At 45.6% G+C, this 26,014-nt stretch overlaps 1 protein-coding gene across 1 annotated transcript in view; it reads left to right on the top strand.

Moving 5' to 3' along the window:
• The window catches only part of il1rapl2 (interleukin 1 receptor accessory protein-like 2), a 979,321-nt gene extending 963,109 nt beyond the window's left edge, over positions 1-16,212 (top strand). Inside the window, exons 9-10 of the mRNA XM_078546280.1 lie at positions 1,075-1,245; positions 15,279-16,212. Of these exons, the coding sequence (XP_078402406.1) occupies positions 1,075-1,245; positions 15,279-15,985 (878 nt within the window). The 3' untranslated portion in view covers positions 15,986-16,212. The remainder of the gene's footprint in view (positions 1-1,074; positions 1,246-15,278) is intronic.
• Positions 16,213-26,014: the final 9,802 nt, after the last annotated feature.

Raw genomic sequence — 26,014 nt, 5'->3', positions numbered from 1 at the left:
ATCAGCCGTAAATCTTCCTTTCACTCATTTGAACCCAAACTGTTTTTAGTCTTTCCCTTTCAAACCATTGAACCTGGAATTTACTGTCTGGATATCAGCAAAGGAACATTGAAATTAAATATGCAATGGCCCTTCATCTGCGTTGACACACTTGATTGAAATATTTTCATGTCTCAGATAAAATAATAGAGGCAGCAACCATAACAAGTGAGCTGGGGTCTCAGCACCCCAGGTAAACCTGACTACCTGGGTGGGGATGCAACCAAAGACTGCACCCCACCACACTGCCCCCACTACCACACCCCCCTCACCCAACACCCCCCCACCCCCCACCCCCCACCCCCACCCCACCCCACCCAAAACCCCTAGCTCCTCTGAAGCAGTGCAGGGTCTAGAGTCTGGGAGTGATGAGAACTGTGAACACTCCAAGTTGTTGGGAATGCTTGGAGGGAGGTATGGGTCTCTGGCTTAAGTGGTTAATATATCAGGGAAATTGGGCTTGACTACATAGCAGGGGAATAGGACTTGAATAGATAGCTCTTCTGTGGACCTAAAAACAGACTAAATGGCCATCTTAAAACTCTGTGATTCGGTAATTAGTGAAGCGTGCTGATTTCTCTAATGCTGAGCCTGAAATAATTAGATAGTGGCGTATATGTCACAATCTGATCCTATGTGACTGAAGGTCAGCCCCAGTGTGTGATTGGTTTTAGGACAGTTTCATTTACTTGCTGTATAGAAGCTACCGAGATTCTTTTAGCTGAAAATGCGCAAACTCAAAGCAATCTAAAAGAAATTCATGCTAAACCAAGCCCGAACAAAGTAGAGCACTGTATTGACCTGATGCAGTCAACTGACCCAATTTGGATAAGGTTGACATCTACCATGGGCTGTTGTTCATCTGCAATAATGACACCATTTTATTAACATCAGTCATGTGTTTCAATCTACCACAGTTAAATTATTTCTGTTATGCCTTCCACATGTAATTTGGAAAGCCTGCAGAGGTGGATTGCGAGCTTATTTTCACTTCACTGTAATTTTAATGGCATTTTTTTCTTCTAATCTCTCCAGATAACAAAGAATATGATGCATATCTGTCATATACCAAAATTGACCCTAACTCACTCACCCAGGAAAGTAGGGAAGAAGGGCAATTTGCATTGGAAATATTGCCAGACGTCCTGGAGAAGCACTATGGGTACAAACTGTTTATCCCTGACAGGGATCTAATGCCAAGTGGAAGTAAGTAAACATTACTTAGTAACATTTTTGTGAACTCATGTTACAGCACAGGAAACACTGCAGGTCACTTCACACAATTGGAATATTTTAAAATATTCTTTCCCGGGTTGTGGGCTTTCCTGGCTAGGCCAGCATTTATTGCCCCTACCTAGTTGCCCTTGAGAAGATGGTAGTGAGACGCCTTCTTGAACCGCTGCAGTCCATGTGGTGTAGGTACATCCACAGTGCTGTTAGGGAGGGAGTTCCAGGATTTTGACCCAGCGACGGTGAAGGAACGACGATATAGTTCCAAGTCATGATGGTGAGTGGCTCGGAGGGGAACTTCTAGGTGATGGTGTTCCCACGCCTCTGCTGCCCTTGTCCTTAATATAATGGTACAATCCTTCTACCCCTTGTCACCATCAACTAAATGGAATATCCAAGCAAGATATGGCTGGGAAAACACAAACTGATATGTAATTCAGGGTTCAAGAAAGAAGGCAACATTGTCCCTCGCTATTCTCGTACACAGTATTAATTCATTTTACTAAATGGTAATTTAGCTTCCAGAGTGGAATGACAGCTGCCAGAAACATTTTTGTTACGCCTTCAGGTTAAAGTACAGCATTTTAGAAAAATGGATGGGAATCTGCCCCTTGCCAAGTGTCCTAGGTCTTTAGTGCCTCTAGTGGAGGATTTATTCATGCGAGATGAGGTGTTCATGGCATATAGAAAGAACCCTGCATTCCCTCTGCGTCACCCCTTTTCATGAGGTTCAACAAACCTCACCAAGGTGTGAAACTTTGATTAACGCAGTTCAAGTCCAGAAGAGTTGGAAAATCAGGCTCCTGATCCCTATCGGAAACAAACTGCTCACCAATGCAAAAAGAATCATGCTTCAACTACTTTGAGGGATTGTCCAAGATGTACAAGGCAAGAAGCCAGCAAAACCTGGCTCTGGTTTGCATTTCACCAACCCCAATCCACTTCCTTGTAAATGAGCCCAGAAGGATATCACCAATTGGGACAATGCCTTGTCCCACTGTTAGTGCAATCTGTCAGCAAGTGTTTCCATTATATGGAAAGAAAAAGCAGAACCTAGCCTTCAGCCACCAGGCTGCAAGATTAAGGAGTGGGTGAGGGCTTTTGCTGGGGGGCGGGGAGCTGGGGGGTGCCGGTGTGGGTTGGCGAATGTGCAAAGTGTATATGTAGATATGTATATTACACATCTTATACTAATCACCACTCTTACTTTTATAGAGGAGTTATTCCCGTGTCTTGGTCAATACTTAGCCCTCAATCAACATCACACAAACAGATTTTCTGCTCATTATCACATTGCTGTTTGTAAGAGCTTGCTCTATGCAAATTGGCATCCGCGTTTCCTACATTATGACAGTTCAGAAGTACTTCATTGGCTGTAAAATGCTTTTGAAATGCCTGGCGGTTGTGAAAGGTGCTATATAAATGCACTCTTTCTAATTTCTTTTGTGGCCCTGTGAGTATAGAACCATAGAACCATAGAACACTACAGCACAGAAAAACAGGCCATTCGGCCCTTCTAGTCTGTGCCGAAATATTATTCCGCTAGTCCCATTGACCTGCACCCAGTCCATAACCCTCCAGACCTCTCCCATCCATGTATCTATCCAATTTATTCTTAAAACTTAAGAGTATGAATCTGATTACGCTTAGGGCACAGCAGGTTTGAGAAATGGGCCTGTCTAAAATCAAGAAAGGATGAGGCAGCTTGGATAGAAGCAGTTTCCAATAGCTGAGGAGCCGAGCAGAAGATTTATGGATACAAGATGAAGTGATAAAAGACTTAGAACAGACAGCAAGAGAAACTTTTTCACATAGAGTATGAATGCTGTGGATTTCACTTCTCGTGTTGGTGACAGAAACTAGGTCAACATTCGAGATTAAATTGGATAGGTGGATGAAGGGAATGTGGATGAAGGGGTATAGAAATAGGCTGGGTAAATTTGATTAGTCTAGCTGCTGCTGTGGAGGATAATCACCAAGGTGGACTGCTTTGGCTGAATGGCTTGTTTCCGTGGTGTAACCTCTATGTATTTCTATGAATGATTGTGGGTGTGACACAAAGAGGAAATGATCAGTCAATATGTCTGTCTGACGTTCAACCGGATATCTTCATTATCTTCCTTACCTTGCCCTGCAGATTGACCCAATTGAAAGTTAGTCCACTGTCACATGAAAGCACCATCTCATCTTCTGAGTCAGTTAATAGATTTTCTCCTTCATTGTCAAAGTACTCACTTCAAACTTCTTGACCAGAAGATCCTGGTGCATTCAACAAGATAGTTTGACTTTCATATATTGCAAAGTCTTCCTCTTCTTCCCCTTTGAGCTATTAAAGTGGCAGGTTCATTACCTAATGACACAACAGTGGCTATATAGATGGTCTATTTATATCAGCTGACTGGGTTTTTTTTATTCTTTCATGGGATGTGGGCATCTCTAGCCAGCATTTGTTACCCATCCTTAATTGCTCTTGAACTGAGTGGGAGTAATTAAGGGTCAACTACATTGCTGTCAGTCTGGAAGTCACATATAGGCCAAATCAGGTCAGAATGGCAGCTTTTCCTTCCTTAAAGGGCATTAGTGAACCAGATGGGTTTTTAACAACAATCAATGATAGTTGGCATGGTCGCCAATACCGAGACTAGTTTTATGTCCCAGATTTATCAGCTGAGCTTAAATTTCATTAGCTGCCATGGTGGGATCTGAATCCATATCCCCAGAGTCTGGGCCTTGGGATTACTAGTCCAGTGACATTGCCACTACACCACTGTGTCCCCAATATAAGCGTGTGCATGTTACTTTGCACTCATTTAGTTAATGCAGTTGGTGGCATTACATGCATGCAACTACTCAATTAATTCATTTTTGCTTAAGTTCCTGGGAATTGCTAAGACTTCCCGACCTCTTCAATGGTGTTCAGAGCCATGCTAATGTTGTAGTTTTTACCTAGCATGCACATCAAAGCTGGTAGGTGTTCCATCTATCTGGAAATGCAATGACATACCTGATGGCATTGAATCCCTACTGGGATGTATACTCATGGCTCTTGGTCATTCCTACCCCACCCCACAATTTGCTCAAGAGGTCTTTATGTATGAGCACTGACATTGAGAGCTGGATTTTACGGGGCACTGCAGTTCCTACCCCTACCTCCACCTTGCCCACCATGAGCAGAAGGAGGCTGCCCCTCTGCCTTTATAAGGCTGCCAATTAAGGGAGGTGAGACAGGGCTCCCATTTCACTCAAGAGGAAGCCCCGTCTCAGAGATTTTTTTTAAAATTCATTCACGGAATGTGGGCTTTGCTGGCTGGGCCAGCATTTATTGCCCATCCCTAGTTACCCTTGAGAAGGTGGTGGTGAGCTGCCTTCTTGAACTGCTGCAGTCCATGTGGTGTAGGTACAGCCACAGTGCTGTTAGGAAGGGAGTTCCAGGATTTTGACCCAGCGACAGTGAAGCAACGACGATGTATTTCCAAGTCAGGATGGTGAGTGACTTGGAGGGGAACTTCCAGGTGGTGGTGTTCCCATCTATCTGCTGCCCTTGTCCTTCTAGGTGGTAGTGGTCGTGGGTTTGGAAGGTGTTGTTTACGGAGCCTTGGTGAATTCCTGAAGTACATCTTGTAGATGGTACACACTGCTGCTACTGTGTGTCAGTGGTGGAGGGAGTGAATGTTTGTGGATGTGGTGCCAATCAAGTAGACTGCTTTGTCCTGGATGGTGTCTAGCTTCTTCAGTGTTGTAGGAGCTGCACTCATCCAGGCAAGTGGAGAGTATTCCATCACATTCCTGACTTGTGCCTTGTAGATGGTGGACAGGATTTGGGGAGTCAGGAGGTGAGTTACTCGTCACAGGATTCCTAGCCTGTGACCTGCTCTTGTAGCCACAGTATTTATATGGCTAGTCCAGTTCAGTTTCCAGTCAATGGTATCCCCAGGATGTTGATAGTGGGGGATTCAGTGATGGTAATGCCATTGAACATCAAGGGCTGATGGTTGGATTCTCTCTTGTTGGAGATCGTCATTGCTTGACACTTGTGTGGTGCGAATGTTACTTGCCACTTGTCAGCACAAGTCTGGATATTGTCCAGGTCTTGCTGCATTTGGACATGGGCTGCTTCAGTATCTGAGGAGTCATGAATGGTGCTGAACATTGTGCAATCATCAGGGAACATCCCCACTTCTGACCTTATGATGGAAGGAAGGTCATTGATGAAGCAGCTGAAGATGGTTGGGCCTGGACACTACCCTGTGGAACTCCCGCGTTGATGTCCTGGAGCTGAGATGATTGACCTCCAATAACCACAACCATCTTCCTTTGTGCTAGGTATGACTCCAGCCAGTGGAGAGTTTTCCCTCTGATTCCCATTGACTCCAGTTTTGCTAGGGCTCCTTGATACCACATTCAGTCAAATGTTGCCTTAATGTCAAGGGCAGTCACTCTTACCTCACTTTGGGAGTTCAGCTCTTTTGTCCATGCTTGAACCAAGGCTGTAATGGGGTCAGGAGCTGAATGGCCCTGGCGGAACCCAAACTGGGCATCAATGAGCAGGTTACTGCTGAGCAAGTGCCGCTTGATAGCACTGTTGATGACACCTTCCATTACTTTACTGATGATGGAGAGTAGACTGATGGGGTGGTAATTGGCTGGGTTGGATTTGTTCTGCTTTTTGTGTACAGGACATACCTGGGCAATTTTCCAGATGGTCGGGTAGATGCCAGTGTTCTAGCTGTAATGGAACAGCTTGGCTAGGGGCGCGGCAAGTTCTGGAGCACAAGTCTTCAGTACTATTGCCGGAATATTGTCAGGGCCCATAGCCTTTGCAGTATCCAGTGCCTTCAGCTGTTTCTCGATGTCACGTGGAGTGAATCGAATTGGCTGAAGACTGGCATCTGTGATGCTGGGGACATCCGGAGGAGGCTGAGGTGGATCATCCACTCGGCACTGCTGGCTGAAGATTGTTGTGAATGCCTCAGCCTTATCTTTTGCATTGATGTGCTGGGCTCCAGTTGCCGGCCAGTCAGAGGCAGCAGCATCTGGATTGATGGGCCACTGCTGATATAATACTCGGGACTTGAGGGGGCATTCAGCAGTGGATCCAGCTCTGTAGGTGAGTCAGGAATCTCTCTGGGTGCCAGGCTGGCAGTCTTTGGCAAGGGGGCGAGGGGAAGGCGTTTGGGGGAAATGCCCGGTGGGAGGATAATTTAGCGAACTTACACCTTGGGGGAGGCCTTTCGATGGGCCCAGACGACCCACCTCCCACCTCCCCCAACCCATGCGCCACCAGCCTGCGTAGGGAAAACTGCAAGGCTGGGAAATTGGCTTGGTCCCCTTCCGCTGCTGGTTAAATCCCAGCAGCAGCAGGTTGAGGCCCTTAGGTGGGAATTCATTGCTCGTTTAAGGGCCTCAGTTGATCCACGGATGGGTGGGCTGCCCCATGGCACCACCGCCGCTGGTAAAACTGCAGTGGGAGCAGGAGTGGGCGGGTAGGCAGCGAGCTGGATTTTACATCCCTCCTCCCACCTTCAAACCTGCCAGCACAGAAGCAGAAAGTCTCACCCTGAGTGTCAGGACGTTATTTAAGTGGGCGAAGCTTCTATATCAACTTTCCCTTATCTTGACATTCACCCTGGTGTACCTCCAGCGCAGGTGGCTAGATAATGGCTGAGACAGGGGGCAGAGAAATCAATGTACCACACAAACTGTATCAGAAAAACACCAATGGCTTTGCATGAAGTGTATGGATCATTGTTATCAACATCCCTCAATTCTCCAGGATTTAAGGTAACGTTGAATTAATTTGACTTCAAAGGCACATTCAAAGAAAATGGCGAGATTTGTAATCGATCGAAATCAGAAGAGCAGCTGACATCAGTTGAGGTGGTCAGTCTGAAGATCCCATTGTGGATGATTCTTCTATCAGAGCAAACTTACTTTCATTTTGCCAAATGTACCTTGCTTCTCCCGAAACTTTTACAAATGTTGCAGCACTCATTTAATTAGCTGCCTTCATTCGCTCCAATCTCCTTGTTAATTACCTGGTTCTCGGTAATTGCGTGTAATGAAAGAATGCTTCATTTTGGCAGCTGTTAATACTTGCGAGCTGTTGTTATGGTTGCGTGAAACAATAAACACTCATTTCCAGCGGTGATATAACACAAAACGTAGGGCGGAATCTTCTGGACATGACGTGAGTCTTGGCCACCGGTTGGTGGGACCCCTGCGTCACATCTTTTCGGTAAGGTCAGCCACGTCTTGCGCCACTCAGGCACTTGACGGGCCTTCCCTTGGCAACAAGGACCCTGGGGCAGGTGGGGGGATGGTGGCAGAAGTCCCGCCTACCAAGAGCTGGTGACCTTCAGAGGCAGCAGCACCTGGAGTGATGGGCCACTGCCGGTGGCCATCAGAGGGCAGCAGCTCTTCTGTACTCAGCAGCGCCACCAGAGAGGCGGTGGCTGCTGTGGATACTACACCCATTCAAGGCCTCGGAGGAACCCAGGCACAGGTGAGGCAGGAAGGAAGCTGTGGGATTGCAGGCCAGTGGTGGGGGCTGGGGGTTGTGGGGGGCGGGGTGGGGGGGTGGAATGGTCGGCAGCAAGAGCAGGGTGGTGGCTGTCAGCGGCCCCCTTCCCCAAGCCAGGTCCCTCAATCAGGCACTGAGTGCCTTTGAACGTGGGACCCTCACTGGGAACCCACAAGCGAGCACATCAGGGTTTGCTTGATATGCTTCCTGCATGGCACGCTGCCCCATCCACCACTGGGTTAATACCAGCAGCAGCAGTATGACCAATTGGACCATAATTGCCCCACTTAAGGGCCACAATTGACGACAGGTCAGGCAGACCATCTAAGTGCTTTCCTGCCCAAGGCTTAATTGGGTTGGTGGTGGTGTCCCCACCTGCTACCCTCCCTTCTGATTGAATGCCCCCTACCCCACCAAACTCGTCACAGGCGAGGGAAAAAGATTGCGCCCAATATGTATCGCCACTCTATTCCTTGAACCAAATGATATTCCACCTGTTTTTATTGACACGCCCTGTGTGCACATTTTTATATGTTCATTAAATCTATGAAGCAATGAAATCAAAGAATGGGTGCGTCTGAATACATTTGTAGTAACCTGTTTCATCCTGCACCCAGTTCTGGCTGAAGCTCTATGGAAGATTGAATGACAGGGGTGTCGAACTGATGAATAAAGACTGACACAAGAAATAAAAAACAAGACCCATTTTTTTTTATTCATTCACGGGATGTGGGCTTCGCTGGCTGGGCCAGCATTTATTACCCATCCCTAGTTGCCCTTGAGAAGGTGGCGGTGAACTGCCTTCTTGAACTGCTGCAGCCCATGTGGTATAGGTACACCCACAGTGTGGTTAGGGAGGGAGTTCCAGGATTTTGACCCAGCGACAGTGAAGGAACGGTGATATATTTCCAAGTCAGATGGTGAGTGACTTGGAGGGGAACTTCCTGGTGGTGTTGTCCCCATCTATCTGCCGCCCTTGTCTTTCTAGGTGGTAGTGGGCATGGGTTTGAAAGGTGCTGTCTAAGGACCCTTGGTGAGTTCCTGCACTGCATCCTGTAGGTGGTACACACAGCTGCTACTGTGCGTCAGCAGGTGGAGGGAGTTAATGTTTGTGGATGTGATGCCAATCAAGCGGACTGCTTTGTTCTGGACCATGTCCAGCCTCTTCAGTGTTGTGAGAGCTGCGCTCATCCAGGCAAGTGCAGAGTATTCCATCACACTCATCACTTATGCCTTGTAGATGGTGGACAGGATTTGGGGAGTCGGGAGGTGAGTTACTCATCGCAGGATTCCTGTTGTTGTAGCCACAGTATTTATATGGCTAGTCCAGTTCAGTTTCTGGTCAATGGTAACCCCCAGGATGTTGACTGTGGAGGATTCAGAGACGGTAATGCTATAGAACATCAAGAGGCGATGACTGGATTCTCTCCTGTTGCAGATGGTCATTGCCTGACACTTGTGTGGTGCAAATGTTACTTGCCACTTGTCAGCCCATGCCTGGATATTGTCCAGGTCTTGCTGCATTTGGACATGGACTGCTTCAGTATCTGAGGATTTGCGAATAGTTTGCTGAACGTTGTGCAAACATCAGGTAACATCCCCACTTCTGACCTTATGATGAAAGGAAGATCATTGATGGAGCAACTGAAGATGTTTGGGCCTACGACACTATCCTGAGGAACTCCTGCAGTGATGTTCTGGAGCTGAGATGACTGACCTCCAACAACCACAACCACCTTTCCTTGTACTAACAAACTTGGGAAACAGGTTCCACTCATTAACACAAAGGAACAGATTTCCCCCTTTGAAGGGAGGATCGGGAGTTGGGCCATTTTCCATCATCACAACCCTGCCTTCCGAGTGGCTATGCCCACCCACTACCTTTTCATCCCGTAGAGTTGCGGGGTGGTGCAGGGGGGTTGCTGGAGTCCGAGCCACTGCCTCCCAACCAGGGCAGCTGCTGAAGCAGGCATGAATGCTGAGGTGGGCAGGCTAGAAGACCTGCCTCCTTTCATTGGCACATCAGGCCAGTTTGGTAGATGAGTGAGACTGCCTAATCCTCAACCCGCTACTGCCCTCACCCACTCCTCAACCCCCATGCTTCAATATCTCACCATATCACCCATGCCCCCTCGCTCCCATGCCCACTCACCCAGTATCCACTATGTACAGAATTCTTGAGCCTTATAATAACATTGGGAAGTATTTGAGATGCTCATAAAACTGTAAAGGTAAACAAAAAGTCACTTGAAATTCATTTTTAAAAAACAATACCCTATGTTGTCTTAAACAATCAAGATAAACAAATTTACACTTCCCTTGATAATTATATCAAGAACCCCTGCTAAGCTGAATCCATTAGTGGGATTTGTAGCTCATTAAAACATGCATAATGAGATTCTATTGAATGACAGCATCAAAAACCCCTGCTGAGCTGAACCTATTCATGGGGTTTAGAACTCAGCCAAGCATACATAATGAGATTCTATTGCACAATTGTGTCAATAAAACCTCCAGAGCCTTGAAGTCATTGAAAGAGATCAGCCATCTGTTCAAGCTTTGAAGCAGGGGAACAGATGCCTGAGCTGTTGATCAAGGGAAGTATTAAATCACAGGGGACAATTGGCACTGTCAAATCTGAATATTAACATTGTTCACTGCAGGCAAGCACTTTATCTATTTGATAAAGTACTCTAATGCATCTGAATACTTTTCCACTTTCACAATGCTTGTCGATTTCATGGTCACTTACCTTTTAAGAACAAAGCCCTGTCATCAATCGCTGCATTAAAAACATATTTAAGTGACCATACAACATTGCATTAGTACATGTGAAGTTGCCAACATCTTTTGAACTTACCTGTTTTCAGACTCCAGACTAGGAATCCTCCATGGTTTACAACACCTCTGGGCTGGTGTGAACCATGTTGCCTTCAAAAGTTGGCCTGATTCCAACAAAATTGCAGTGGGCCTAAGATGCCCACTCCCGCAAAGCAGCTGCCAAGGTCAGAATGGGTGCTTGCAGGCTCACAACCCACCCCCTTTCCAACACTGCAAACAATTGGTAGCAACGGGAATAGGAACAGGACTTCCACATGCACGATCTGCCTGCTTCTTTTGCCACCTGCCCAATGCAGGTTTGCCCCATGTTGGGGTGGGGAAATCTGGCCTTAGACTCTCTGAGTCACATGTAGGCCAGACCAGGAGCAGGTGGCAGGTTTCCTTCCTTAAAGGGCATTAATGAACCAGGTCGGTTTTTACAGCAATCAATGATAGTTGCTATTGGTCACCGTGACTGAAACTAGTTTATAATTCCAGATTTTATTAATTGAATTCAACTTCCATCAACTGCCATGCTGGGATTTGAACCTATCTCCACAGAACATTAGCCTGGGCCTCTGGATAACCAGTCCAGTGACAGTACCACAATGGTACCATCGCTCCAAAATGGGAATTTTGCCCTTGATGTTTCATGCCTCCTCCTGGTGGAGTTTGCTCTTCACTACACACTTATTCCAAAACAGCTGAATGCGATCAAACCTTTTACTCTAAGATGGATTACGAGTGGGAACCGACATCCTATCACTCCATAAGATAAAGGGCCTGGACTGAGCTGTCCTCCCTTTTGATTCCACATCTCCATCTATTTTTCACAGCAAAGCTACTTCGGCAGGTTAACATCCTTTCTATAAACGGTTGAAGCAGCTCGAGAAAGGTAGCAGTTTCTCTAAAGGAAGCACGAGCACAAGCGGAGGACACCAGAAAGTCATTGCATTAATAGTGATTTCCAATGTCATTGCTGGGGCAGATGTCTTAAAGCCTTAGCTCAATCAGCAATGGAACTGACATTAACACTGTGAATAAGCCCAATGCTGAGTTGCAGGGTTTCACAGCATGGCGTTCCAAAGAACGAGAAGCTTTTTGTTGGACATTTATAAATAAAGAATGAATGACATCTCGACGCAGGAACATAGCAACTCAGCTGGATACCGATGATTAAAATGACTTGAATTGTACTCCATCAGAATTATTAATAGCAGCAATCTGAAACCTTGACTGTTTTTTTTTACTTTTAACTTTCTTTTTGAAATAATTAATATCTGTGTGATCTATATTTCAGCCAGTGATTTTTTTTAATGCATATTGCTACAGGGCTGTATGATTCATTATTCTGGAAATGATGAAAGTCTTCATATAGTTAGTTCATGCTTGTGTTTAACTTTTACAGATTAAGGTTGACAGATGGTTCTGCCTTAAGAAGCTAAACTAATGTGCTTTCTTTGCTAATGGTTCAGCCACTGCCCATATATCTGTCTGTCTAACTTTCTTCCATTTAATAGAGATATGAAGCAGCACTGACATTCTGCATCTTCTCAATTTTCAACTTTTGAAGAATTATTTTAAGAGCCATTTATCCCTTATAAATGCATAAGTGTTGAGTGTCTGCAGTATGGCTTGCTGGTTAACACCCTTGCCTTTGAGTCAGATGGTTGTGGGTTACAAAACCTACTCCGGAGACTTGAGCACATAATCCAGGTTGATAATCCAGTGCATGACTGCCGGAGTGCTGCATTGTCAGATGAGCTGTTAATCTGAGGCCATGTCCACTCTCTCAGTTAGATGGTAAAGATCCTAATGTACTATTCAAAGAAGAACAGTGATGTTCCCCCTGGTGTTCTGGCCAATACTTAACCCTATATTGCAACAATGAGTACACTTCAAAAAATCGTCATCGGATGCAAAGCACTTTGAGATGTGATGATGTTGCGACAGGTGCTATATAAACGCAGGTTCTTTTGATAGTTTTCAGTGAATTCCTCCCTCCCTTTGCACAGCACTTCTCACCTTGTGTATCATTAGCAGGCATTATTGTTGCCTTGGAGGCATAGCCTACCAGTGCAGTGCAGGGCATAGGTTTTCTTGCCAGCGATTAATCACTCAGCAAACCCCCATCCTTGTCAGAAGGAGGAAAAGCATTTCCCAACAGGGTAAACAAAAAAACATCTGAGGTCCCTCCTGTAGCACTTTCCAGCTGATGGTTTCCAGAGCCTCACAGACAGAAGACCAGGAGTGCAACATCTGCTTTCCCCCTTAACCAAGGATTTGTGTGATAGCTCACGGAGGAGAACACACATATGTGGGAATTACAAAGATTTTGTGTTAAAGAAAAAAATGAGCAGATATGACAGGCCTGTTTGTTGCCAGCTACTGTTTACCCCTGCTGTATCCAGATACACAATTATTTTAAAAGCAAAGCAAAATACTGCAGATGCTGGAAATCTGAAACAAAAACAAAAATAGCTGGAAAAACTCAGCAGGTCTGACAGCATCTGTGGAGAGGAAGACCAATTGTTTTATTCAGTGTAAAAGTAAATAAGCATCATCTAAGAAAAAATGAAAAAGTAACATAAGAGAAAGACTTGCATTTATATAGCACCTTTCATGACCTCAGAATGTCCCATATTGTTTTACAGCCAAAGTAATAGGAATTTTAGGAAAGTAGTTTTAAAAAGTAGAAAGTAGTTTTAAGATTTACCACAGGAATTTTGCCATCCATGGTGGAGCCTCTGAGCAGTGGATTTCTAAGGGCCATCCATAATCCAGCAATGGGCGTAATTCTGAAATACACACAATTTGAAAAAAATAATTCCTGCGAAGCATTAGGGGTGAAATTGGTCTCAGGTGCTATCACAGAACAGGCCATAGTGAATGACCAGACCATTTTAAACCCTCACCTGATTATCCCTTCAATTCATTTCAATGAGAGATAAAGGTGAGTGAAGTGTAAAATAGGTGGCCAACTCATTATCGTCCTTTAGCAATAACATACAATGGGAATTTTACCCACACAAAGTTTTCAGATACCGGAAGTGTCCAGACCCATCAAAGAAATGAAGTACACTACAAAGCAACAAGTACTTTCTGTATATTACTATGGGGACGTAGGAGGAGAAAGAGACCATTCAGCCCCTCAAGCCTACTCTGTCATCCAATTAGATCATGGCTGACCTGGATCTTAACTCTATCTACCTGCCTTGCTTTCATATTTCTTAATGCCCTTGCCTCATAAAAAGCTAGCAATCTCAGTTTTGAAATTGATCATTGACCCGCCAGTCTCGACAGCTTGTTGAGGGATTGAGTACAAAATTGTCATTATGCTTTGTGTGAAGAAGCACATCCTAACATCACTCTTGGATGGTCGAGCTCTAACTTAATCCTCCCTTGGCCTGGACTCCCCCTGTTCACCACCTCCCTAGCCTGCCACCACCCCCCCTACCCCCAAGAAAACAGTTTTTCCCTCTTTGCCATGTCAACTTCTTTGAACATTTGAAATGTCTCAATGAGGAATTTGTGCTGCTTCACTTCTAAAACCAATATATCCTGTTTGAGGTGTGGCACCTAGAACTGATTGGAGTATTCCAGATAGCCTGAACTCTGTGCAGCTGTAAAATAACTTCACTCCTTTGTATCCCAACCACCTTTGAATAAGCCCAGCATTCCACCAGCGTTTTAAATTATTTTTTTGTACTAGTTCAGTAAGTTTCAGTGATTTTTGTAATACATCTCTCCTCCTAGTTTGCAGCTTCTTGCCATTTGGTAAAACGATCTTTCTTCCAAAGTGGATCCCCTCACATTCTTCTAAATTTAACTCCACTTGCCCACTTTTTATTCAGACCCAGGACATCGCTGCGGGAGAGTTGTGTCCTCGGCCTGACCATCTTCAGCTGCTTCATCAAGGACCTTCCTTCTATCAAAAGTTCAGAAGTAGGGATGTTTGATGATGGTTGCACAATACTCAGCACCATTCACAATTCCTCACATAATGAAAAGTTCCATGCCCACATGCAGCAAGGCCTGAGCAACATTCAGGCCTGAGCTGATATGTGGCAAATAACATTTATGCCACCCAAGTGCCAGACAATGACCATCTCCAACAAGAGACAATCTAAGTATCTTCCCTTGACATCCAATGACATTAGCATCACTGAATTGCCCACCATCACAAGCTGATTGGCCAGCAGCCCTTGAGGATGGGACTCCCTCCCACTGAGAGGCAGAAGTTCCACTCTCGGCCTATTTAGGCACTAGCAGCGCATTATCACTGTGGGGCGGACTTTTTGGGGTCCAGCAGCTGCCAGAAAATTCTTGCACGGGGTAGGCGAGCAATAAACCCCTCGTGAAATTCTGCCTGTAGAAAACGTATGGCAAAAAAGGAGGCTATTTGGCCCTTCGTCTCTGTGCCGGCCAAATAAAGAGTTATCCAGCTTCATCTCACCTCGCAGCTCTTGGTCCACAGCCCTGTTGGCAATGGCATCTCAAGTACAAATCCAAGCATTTTTCAGGCAGTGAGTTCCAGATCCCCACTCATCTCTGGGCGGTGTACAACACAACTGTTGCACCAACTGCTTTAGAGTCAAAATGATAGGCCGGATTTTTTTTTCTTCAACTCGCATCAAATCACCTGTTTCTTCTCTTTCTCAATCCACAGCTTACATTGAAGATTTGACAAGATCTGTTGATCAAAGTCGGAGGCTGATTATTGTGCTGACGCCAGACTACGTCATAAGACGAGGGTGGAGCATTTTTCAGCTGGAGAGCAGACTACACAACATGCTTGTGACCGGAGAAATCAAAGTTATTTTGATCGAATTCCCCGATGTGGAAGGGATAATGAACTATCACGAAATTGAAGCCTTAAAAGACACTATAAAACTTTTATCTGTCATCAAGTGGTGTGGGCCAAAATGTAACAAACTGAACTCCAAGTTTTGGAAGAAGGTCCAGTACGAGATGCCCATCAAGAAAAAGGAGCCCGTTGCTCGAGGCCAGGTTCTGGATGCTGGTGAACAGGGTATTTTTGGAGAGCTGCAGACTGTCTCGACTGTTTCCATGGCAGCAAACTCTGCCACGCTTACATCTTCCCAGGCGGAGCTCCCACCAAACTTTCACAAAGCAGATCATATGCAAATGAGGCACTACTGTCGAACTTATGAGTATGACATTCCGGCTGCTTCAGTGCCCATTACCTCGATAAGCAATCAACACACATACTGCAATATTCCAATGGCGCTCATCAATGGACAGGCGCCACAGATCATTATCACCAGAGACCCCTCCCTGCGGGACTGCTCGATGAACAATGAACGCCTGCCAATGTCTTCACGGGAGATTGGTCTCACGAGTGATATCTGGTAGGGGTTGGGCAGAAGGACCAATTTCTCCCTCTTTCTGCATTTCCATTCAAACTGTGTGAACGCTTGCAAAAAAAAAAAGCTAAAACTAAACTCAAAAGCCACAAAGAGTCCTTCTTTGTTGCAATATCCTAGAATGACATTGTCTTTTAGACATTATATGTGTGAGCTTGTATATTTTAGTTCAAACTTTAAGAGACTGTCAACACATGTTGTAGAATGGCTTTGACCTTTTCCTGCCCAAATCGGAATCAAATATTTGCTGTTTTGCGTAGGGTACTCTGTCTTTAAGGTTGGAAGGATGCCTACTCTGTCAAAATCTGGAACCCTCTCCTTTGAAGCTGTTGAGGCTGGGTGGAGGGTCAATTGTACATTTCTAAATTGAGACTGATCGATTTTTTTTTCTAAGGCAAGATTTATAGAACCAAGGTAGGTAGATGGAGTTAAGGTACAGATCAGCCATGATCTAATTGAATGGCAGAACAGGCTCAAAGGGCTGCAAGGCCTCTTCCTGTTCCTATATTCCCAGCCATTAAGGCAGTGTCTACTTGACATACGTTTTTAGAGAAGTGAGTACACATTTATGTCTTCACTTCTCTTTTCTATTCTGCCAAGTGTGCACTTCACGGATGTGACAAAATGCTGATTCCAATGGGAAAGGAAGATATCCCTCGTGAAGAACGTGAGGAGCTCCATCAGCCATGAACTCTGACTAGAATTTTTAAAGAAAAAAAATCCCACAGACAAATCACAAACCTGGAATCTGATGCGACGAGTGACAGTTGAGTTGAGCAATGGTTAAATATAGTCCACAGGATGCAGCTGTGTTTGGTACTGTCAGCCTCTTATTGCCAGACTAAAATCTTTTGCACAAGTACCAGCTGATTTCCATCAACTTTCCCCTGGGTTTGCCTTCCGTTACCACGGTGTGCTTTAACAACCCCGGCAATCTCAGTACTTAGCAATTAATACAATTTACTTTGCGAGACAAGGATTGGTGTCCTTTGGATTTTCTTTTCCTCTTTTGCTTTATTACTGCCAGTTAACAGTAGCATGGTGCTGGTAGTTTTTATTTGATTTAATTTACCATAAAAAAAATACTGACGTTTCTTTCCCCCACGCCTTGGAAGTAAAAGTGAGGGCAGTCAGATATGAGAAGTATGTGTCTGCACAGGAAGTTTAACACTGACAATTCATGCTTGTGGAATAAAATGTTACTGCTCTGGGCATACCAACAAGGAATGCTGTGCATCTGCTTTGAAATGCACTCACATTTACAAGAAGTCCATGTATATGTACTGGATCAATCATTTTTTTTAAAAAGCACATTGAATGAACAGAATACCTCCCCTGTGACTGGCAAATACAGTGTTTATTTCATGTCTGTGATAGATCTACATAATTCATTTAGGCCAGTGAGTTTGGGCCAGTAACCATTGTGACTTATGAGGGCGTCACATCAAGGAAATGACGAGCAGACCCAACAATGAGAAGTGAGTTAGCGCCTATCTAATGTCAGATGATTGCATTTTGATCTGTCTGCCCCTTCTATTTGAGACAAAACTGTTTTGAAATGTTATATGTTTCGACCTCCTAAACAGAATCTTACACGTGGGGTTGTGCAACAGGTTGATGAATTGGCTGGGCCACTTTTTAGTCAGAGGTGCCCATTTAGTGGACTCCATCGTCATCGGACATACTGCTTCAAAAGCACTCTGTTTGTGAAGGAAAAGATGCAACCGCTATCTGCTTTGTGAAGTAAAACCTGGTTCTGTTTAAAGCTTGCATGAAAATTTAATTTTTATTTGTTCATGGGACGTGGGCGTCACTGGCAAGGCCAGCATTTGTTGTCCATCCCTAAATGCCCTTGAGAAGGTGGCACACATATTATATTGCTGTATGAACGATCATAAGAGCAAACAAACCATTTAAGTAATGCCCTTTTGGAGGACATTTACGCATGTTATCAGACATGAGGTAAATGTGCCTTGAATATAAGTACTAAGAAATTGAATGAATAGGAATGAATAGAGAAAGAAGGACATGCATTAATATACTGCCTTTTCAACTTCAGATGCCTCTTTACAGCCAATGAAATACTTTGGAGACGTAATCACTCATGTGACGTGATGTAACCCAACAGCTGATTTGCACACAGCAAGCTCCCAAACGCAGCAATGAGTTATTGGCCAGATAACCTGATTTAGTCATGTTGGTTAAGGGATAAATATTGGCCAGGATGCCGAGGATAACTCCCCTGCTCTTCAAAATAGTGCCCTGTATCTTTTACATCAACCTGACAGGGAAGGCAGGGCCCCAGTTTAACATCCCATCTGAAAGACAGCACCTCTGACACTGCAGCACTTCCACAGTACTGCACTGTAGGATGCAGGCAAACAATAAAATACCTGTGTAGACAGTACCATAGACTAAGAGGCTCAAACAAAAGTAACTGAATTTGTGATAGAGCTCACCCTAGGTGCATGTATGCTGAATTAATCTGGAATAATAGGTACTGCAACAGCTTTGGGGCCAGTACATGTAGGTCGTGTGAGGGAGAGAATTCAGTAGTGAATTAAAGCTTGGCACCTTCTTCCCTGCACCCCCACAAACCCACACCGCCCCCTCCCCCACACCCCGCTCAACCACCCTAAAGCCCCAAACCATTGGTTATCCAGAGTGCTACAAGAGGCCAAGAATGAAGGCATCTTCATATGTGTGTGCTCAATTGGGTAATGGTGTATGAAAGCCAGGAATTTGAAATAATGTTTTAGTTTTAAGTTCTGTATAAACAGCTGTGCCATTATCTACGCAGAGCATCTTATTTATCTTGCAGGGATTTAACAACTTTTTCCATGAATAAAATAAATCCTGTATTAATCCTCCACAGAACTTTACCTTTGTGATGGTTCTGTTTCAACCATGTTCATTTCTTTTCCTTTGGACGATTGTCCAAAAATCCTAAATTTGCCGCATCATCGTTGCAAATTCAGTGGTCTGACCTTTAACAGTGCATTTTTTAATTGAAAATTGGTAACTTAAACCCTTGACTTCTGCAGTGTGATTGTTTCTCACAAGTCAATCTGTGATTAGTATTTGAAAAGTCAAGGTTAAGCAACAAAACTGCTTTCATGATAAGCGTTATCGATTCCTGTTGCTTTAGATTTGTGGAGGGTTGGGATCATTTTTGAGTGCGTACCGCAACACCAAAGAGGTTGCAGGCTGGTACACCCGATTCAGAAAATAGGCCATTTCCATGTTTCAAGCAGCCTAGGACCATTCATTAAACTGATAAGGCATTTCCCAGTTTTTCATGAATATAAGCCTCTCCAATAACCATCATCTTTTTTATTCACACTTTGGGTGCCAGTTAAATGCTGTTGACTCTCAGCAGTTACTTGCAGTAAATTACCAGTAGATGTTCCCATTCAATTTTTCAGTATTGTAAACCAAAAGTAATATGTTGACTTTGCTTCCAAGTACAATTTAGTGCAGCAAAGAGCGTAGAGACATTTTGAACGTCAATCTGGAGTTTGGAGCAAGGGTAGGAGACAGTATTATCAGTGCCTGTTCTGCAGATCAAGGCCCTCATTCTCTCCTGTCACTCTGCCGATAATTTGTTGTTATGTTCACTCGAATTCTTTTTACTCCACAGAACCGTAGAAAGGTTACCGCACTGAAAGAGGCCATTCAGCCCATCGCATCTGCGCCAGCCGACAAAGAAAAATAGTAAACCAGCCGCCCATTCTAATCCCACCTTCCAACGCCCGGTCCATAGTCTTGCAGGTTCCAGCACTTTAGATGCAGATCCAGGAACCTTTTTAAATGAGTTGAGGGTTTCAGCCTCCACCATCAAACCAGGCAGTGAATTCCAAACCCCCACCACCCTCTGGGTGAAGACATTTATCCTCATGGCCCCTCTAATCCTCCTACCAGTCACCTTAAATCTGTGCCCCCTGGTAATTGACCTCCGTCAGGGAAAACAGGGCATCCCTGTCTACTCTAACTAGGCCCCTCATAATCTTATAGACCTCAAACAGGTCACCCCTCAGCCTCCTCAGTTCCAAGGAAAACAACCCCAGCCTATCCAACATAAAAGCAATATACTGCAGATGCTGGAAATCTGAAATAAAAATAGATAAAAAGGTCCTCAACCGTGTCTGACCCATTTCCTGCGCCTCTGCCCTCACCCCTTCCCCTCCTTCCCAGAACCATGATAGGTTACCCCTTGTCCTCAATTTTCATCCCACCAGCCTCCGCATTCAAAAGATCATCCTCTGCCATTTTCGCCAACTCCAGCATGATGCCACCATTAAACACATCTTCCCCTCGCCAACTGCCTGTCAGCATTCCGTAAGAACTGTTCCCTCCGGGACACCCTTGGCCACTCCTCCACCACCCCCACTCCTCAGACCCATCCCTCGCCACCTTCCCAAGCAATCGTAGAATGTGCAACACCTGCCCCTTCACTTCCCCTATCCTCACCGTCCAAGGCCCCAAATGCTCCTTTCAGGTGAAGCAGCATTTCACTTGCACCTCCTTCAATTTGGTCAACTGTATTCACTGCTCCCAATGAGGTCTCCTCTACATTGGGGAGACTAAACACAGACGGGGTGACCACTTTGCAGAACACCTTCACACAGTCCACAAGCACGATCCAGATTCCTGTCACGTGTCATTTGACCTCACCATCTTGCTCTCATGCCCACATGTCCATCCTTGGCTGGCTGCATTGTTCTAGCAAAGCCCAACACAAACTGGAGGAACAGCACCTCATCTTCCGATTAGGCAACTTACAGCCTTCCGGACTGAACATTAGGCTGAATTTTCCATGACCATTGGTAATGGGAATGTTTGGCAGCAAAGTGGACAATATGGTGAGAAGGCCAAAAATCAGTTTCACCATGTCGTAAAACCAGTTTGCAATTGTCCGCTCTGTCCGTCAATGGCGGGCTGTATTTCCCGCCATCGGAAATCGGGAACTTCACTGTAATATCTGCATATCATTATAAGTCCAGTTCACTGGAATCAACCCCCCCCTCCCAGACTGGATCATCCGATCATGTCGGCGTGATTGTACGCCAACGTGTTTCACAATTGAACATAAGTGACGTGCACATGGCGAGGTGTACTTTGCTTGGGGCTTCGAGGTTTGATTGTCTACCTTGCTTCAGGCAGCCCTCACGGTCATCAGCGCCAGGCTTCGCTGGCAGCACCACAGCAATTTTAGGGGGGCTCACGGGCAGACCTTTCTACCTACCAGATCAGCCGTGAGGCGGGGATGGCTTTACACCTTCAGCAGGCCTATGGCTTGCTTGAGGAAGGGGGAGCCGTGGCCTCAGGCAAGGGAAGAGGCTGCAGGGTGAGGGCTGTACTGGAGAAGGAGGGTATCCCAGGGTGTGTGCGGGGGCCACATGTTGATCTGTGCAAGTGGCCTCATAATAGTGAGGGCTGAGGAGGCAGTCTCCAGAGGAGATGAGGCCAGATGGAGATGTGAGGGTGTGCATGAGAGAGTGAGTGGTGATGTCCCTTGAGCTGGCAGTGAGTGAGATGCTAGCGAATGTGTGTTGGCGTTGTGAGTGTGAGAGTTTAGAGTGATGAGATGGTTGCCTTATCCTGGTGGCACGGATGAGATCATTCATCCATTTTCTGCACTAGATGGCCAACCTCTTCTGTGCAGCATTGGCACTGACCACCACTGCCACCGCCTCCCAAGCTGAAGTAGTGACACTGATGGACCTCCTGCAGCCAGAGCCGGGGTAGAGGGCATCGCAGCGGGCTCCATTATTGTCCAGAAGGCGCCCCAGGGATTCGTCACTGAACCGGGCGGCTGCCCTCTCCTTGCCTTTCGGGGCCATGTCTCCTGTGCAGAGGTCCTGGGCTGGAAGCACTGAGCACGTGACTGCACTTTAAATATGGTGCCCTGCGCAAGGAAACAGCGAAGTGATGGCGTGGTGGGCGCATCGGAGGCCGCTTGCCAGCGAAACGCCGTGGTTCCCGGGAATGCATGATTAATGCGGCGGGATTGAGATGACATGACGTGAAAAGCCGTCACTGCAGCTGGTGGATAAAACTTTCTTTATCTGGCGTGCTACCTACAGCACTTAGTGCAAATCTGAGACAATTCCACCCATTCTACCCAACAGCCTCAGACCATAAACTCTCTGCTACATCTTTACCCCTTTTTTAATCCAATTTTTTATTTTTATTTTTATTTATTTTTCCCTAACCACAGCTCCCCCGCCCCCCCCCGCCACCGCACAGGGCCATCTGTCACTTGTTTTATGTTTCGCTTTCACAGAGCGCTGACCCTTGTTCTGCTATTAACACATTCTGCTATCTTACCTTTATGCCATTATCAGCACCTCCTTTAGTCTTTATCACTACCATTAACACCCCCTTTATCCTGTGTCCATTACATCTTGGTCAAATCCCTCCTTAGCTCTCACCTATCCTTGACCTTCTATTTTGCTCCATCTGCTCCACCCCCTCTTAAACAGTATGAAGTCCATCATATTTCCACTTCTCTTTAGCTCTGAAGAAGAGTTGTACGAACTAGAAACACTAACGCTATTTCTCTCTCCACAGTTGCTGCCAGACCTGCTAAGTTTTTCCAACGTTTTCTGTTTCTATCCCAGCCAACTCAATCTTTCCTCATAGCTGCAATTTTCAAGGCCTGGCAACATTCTTGTATTCCATCAACAAACGATCAATGTCAAGAGGGAAAATTTCCTCTTGTGTGCTACATGCAACAAAAAAACAACAGTAATACAAACAGAAAATGATAAAACTAATCAGTCGGTCTGGCAACATCTGTGGAGAGAGAAACACAGGGTTAACATTTCAGGTCATGACCTTTGAACTGAATGGATGAAAGGTCATGACCTGAAAAGTTAACTCACTGAGGCCCGGGTCAGGAGCATAGAGACAGGGCATTTTGCGGCTCCACAAACCTGAACCAGGAAACAGAGGAAAAAGAAGTTTGGATTTTCATGCTGGAGGTGGGGAAGGCTGGATTAAAAGTCGGGTCCACTGCCTCTGGGCGAGTGAGGAGGCTGCTAGCTATGTAGTGGGCTGGCACTGTGCACTGGCACTTTGTGAATTTATTAAAAAGATGATTAAAACAAAAAACAGCCCTTCAGCCCCCACTCCTCAACTGCCACATGCTCTCTATGCCCCAACAATGTCAATCTATGCAACCTCATCTACCCTACCCACACCCCCATGGTCCCACATAGCCCCATGCAAGTATATTACCCTCTACATGCCCCCATTTCCCTTCATAATGCTATGCCATCCTATGACCCTCCGCCCACCCCTCGTGACCACTCATATCCCCTATGCTGCCCTATCTCTTTCCATCCTCTCCCCATAGCCCCTCATAACCCCATGCCAACACTTGCCCCCCCCCACACACCCCATGGCCCTTTACAGCCCCAATGCAAACTTGGTGCCAACTCATGCCAACACATGACCCCCACCTTTGCCCTTACCCCCTCCATGCCACTCATCTAATATCTCCCATGGGCAAACCTCAAGAGCCATGCTGACATAAAATGTCTATTGATGACATCACTATTTAAAAAATCTTCCATTGATTGAAAAAAATTCAATACATTGAAATTCCTTCGACTACTATCTTATGAAAACAAACACCTCTATTCTATAACCACTCGGAGCTGTCAATCAAACTGCTCACTTAACAGGCACCCCACTGTGATAATGTTAGGTTGTGAAACCAGTCGTACAGCACTAATCCTGTCACATCAACCTTCAGTCTTATGTCAGCAGACAGAGTGAAATAACAGGCACTGCTTTTTTGGGGGCAGGATTTTGCCCGTGGTGTGCGGCACCGGCGGGGGCAGACGGGGGTGGTCGGGAAGCCAACCGCCGCCCGCGATCGGCAGCACTCCGCAATTTTACGTGGGTGGGCCAATTAAGGCCCGCCCAGCATGATACGTGATCGGCAGCACTGGGCGCTGCCTGTGTGGGCAGGGGTAGGAGGGTGAGCAGGCCTAGCATGCACTTCACGCATGTGCGCAAAAGAGCGCTGCAAAAAGAGCGCTGCAAAATCTCCCTGAGGCAGCTCCATGCCTCAGGGAGATGAAGAATATATTGAAAACATTATTAAACAACAGAAAAAAATAATAAAACATGTCCCCTCATGTGACTCTGTCACATAAGCAGTGATATGTTTTTAATTAAAAATTAAAGTTTTTTTTTTCCCTTTGTGTTTGCTTTTGGAAACCTCATCCCGCCCATGGATGAGGTTTTCAAAAAAAAATGCAAAGGCCGCTTGGCCTTTTCGCCTGCCCATCAACCATTAGGATGATCAGGCTGTGAAAAATTCAGGACAACTGATTACTTAATGGCCTTAATAGGCCTTTCAATTGTCGGAGGGCGCGCTGCCAACTCTAACGTGCATCCGCCGACCGGACTATCGCGCGACTACGCGTTGACGTCAGCACACTCGACCAATGTCAACACACGTCATTTCACGTTCGGTCAGGTCGGGCAAGCACCCACCCGCTGAGCTAAAGATTCTGCCCTTTAACTCCAATGCATTGTCAAAAATATTTTAATAGCTTTACTTCAATTTAGTTCCATTGATCATGGACAGCTCCAAACAGCTTGACAGCTTTGATAGATCTAATGAGTTTATTCGCTTTGTACGCACAATCATGTCTACTTTTAACAATCCCAAAAAGCACCTGTCCTACCTAAAAGGGTGACCTACTTCTCTCGAAGGTGACCCAGGACCAAATCCAAAAAGTACCTTAGTTCTACAAAAGGGTACTCTGGCTATCCAAACAAATCCATATGGTTCAGATCTGTTCTTACCTAGCCTGACCAGCACACTTCATTCTGCAGGCACCTACCTCACTAAAATCATACATGAGTGGAGGCGCCTGCTGATTTATATGGGCAGCTGCCTCCGTGAACCATGGATGTGCTAGTGAGCGAACCCGTCCCCATTCTACCTCCCGTGTGAAAATGGTGGAGGCCGAGTTCGTGTGCAGAACTTCCAGCTTGGGCTTATGCCAGCATTTTCAGATAGACAGAGAGCCTCTCCTTCTACTCAGGAACCTAGGCCTCAGTTTCTCCCTCTCCAGGTGCTGCCTGAACTGCTGAGTAGCTCCACCATTTTCTGTTATTATTTCAGGTTTCCAGCGTCTGCTGTATTTTGTTTTTGTATTAGTGTTAAACTGTGTGCGTTGTACTAATTGCAGGCGAGCAATCATCGCCTCCCACCCTCACCACCCCCACCCAATCCATCCCAACCCCTACTGCCAACCAGGTACCTGTGTTTACAACTTGAACATTTCAGGCTCTGTATCAATTGTGATAACTACATTTTATTTGGTGGAGGGTACATCTGCCTCACAAACATAATGGATCAGTGAAACAAATCATTAGTTCCACCCCTACTCTCCTGAAGCTGCTGACTCTTGGCTAAGGAAAATTCCAGTGCTTCGAAGCCCTGTCTGCCCCTTCAGGTGGATGTAAAAAAAAATCCCACTGTGCCATTTTGAAGAAGAACCCCAAGAGTTCTCCTGGTGGCCTGGGCAACCATTATTACTCAATCCCAACACCATAAGAAATGATTATGTGGTCATTATCACTTTGCGGCATGTGGGAGCTTGCTATGCACAAATTAATTGCTGCCTTATTTTACAATGGGAAGTACATGTCAAAAAAAGTACTTAATTTACTGTAAAGGGCTTTGGGGGAGGTTGTGAAAGACACTATATGAATGCAAGTTTTTAAAAGTCTTTTTCTTAGCCATTTTTCATATGTGAGCTTAGATTGTTTATATCAGCAGTCTTTGAGGCAGGGTCAGCTCTAGCTCAGTTGGTAGACGTCTTACCTCCACATCAGAAGGTTATGGGTTCCAGACCCACTCTAGAGACCTTAGTACAAAAATATAAGCTGACACTCCAGGCCAGAATTGCGATAGAGCTGCATTGCTGTAGATGCTAACTTTCAGGTGAGATGTTAAGCCGAGGCTGCCTTGGGTGGACATCAAAGGCCC

Source organism: Cetorhinus maximus, chromosome 8 (genome assembly GCF_964194155.1).
Source record: "Cetorhinus maximus chromosome 8, sCetMax3.hap1.1, whole genome shotgun sequence".
Classification (NCBI taxonomy): Eukaryota; Metazoa; Chordata; class Chondrichthyes; order Lamniformes; family Cetorhinidae; genus Cetorhinus; species Cetorhinus maximus.
The sequence above is the reverse complement of the archived record's forward strand: the minus strand, read 5'-3'. Positions and strand labels throughout refer to the sequence as shown.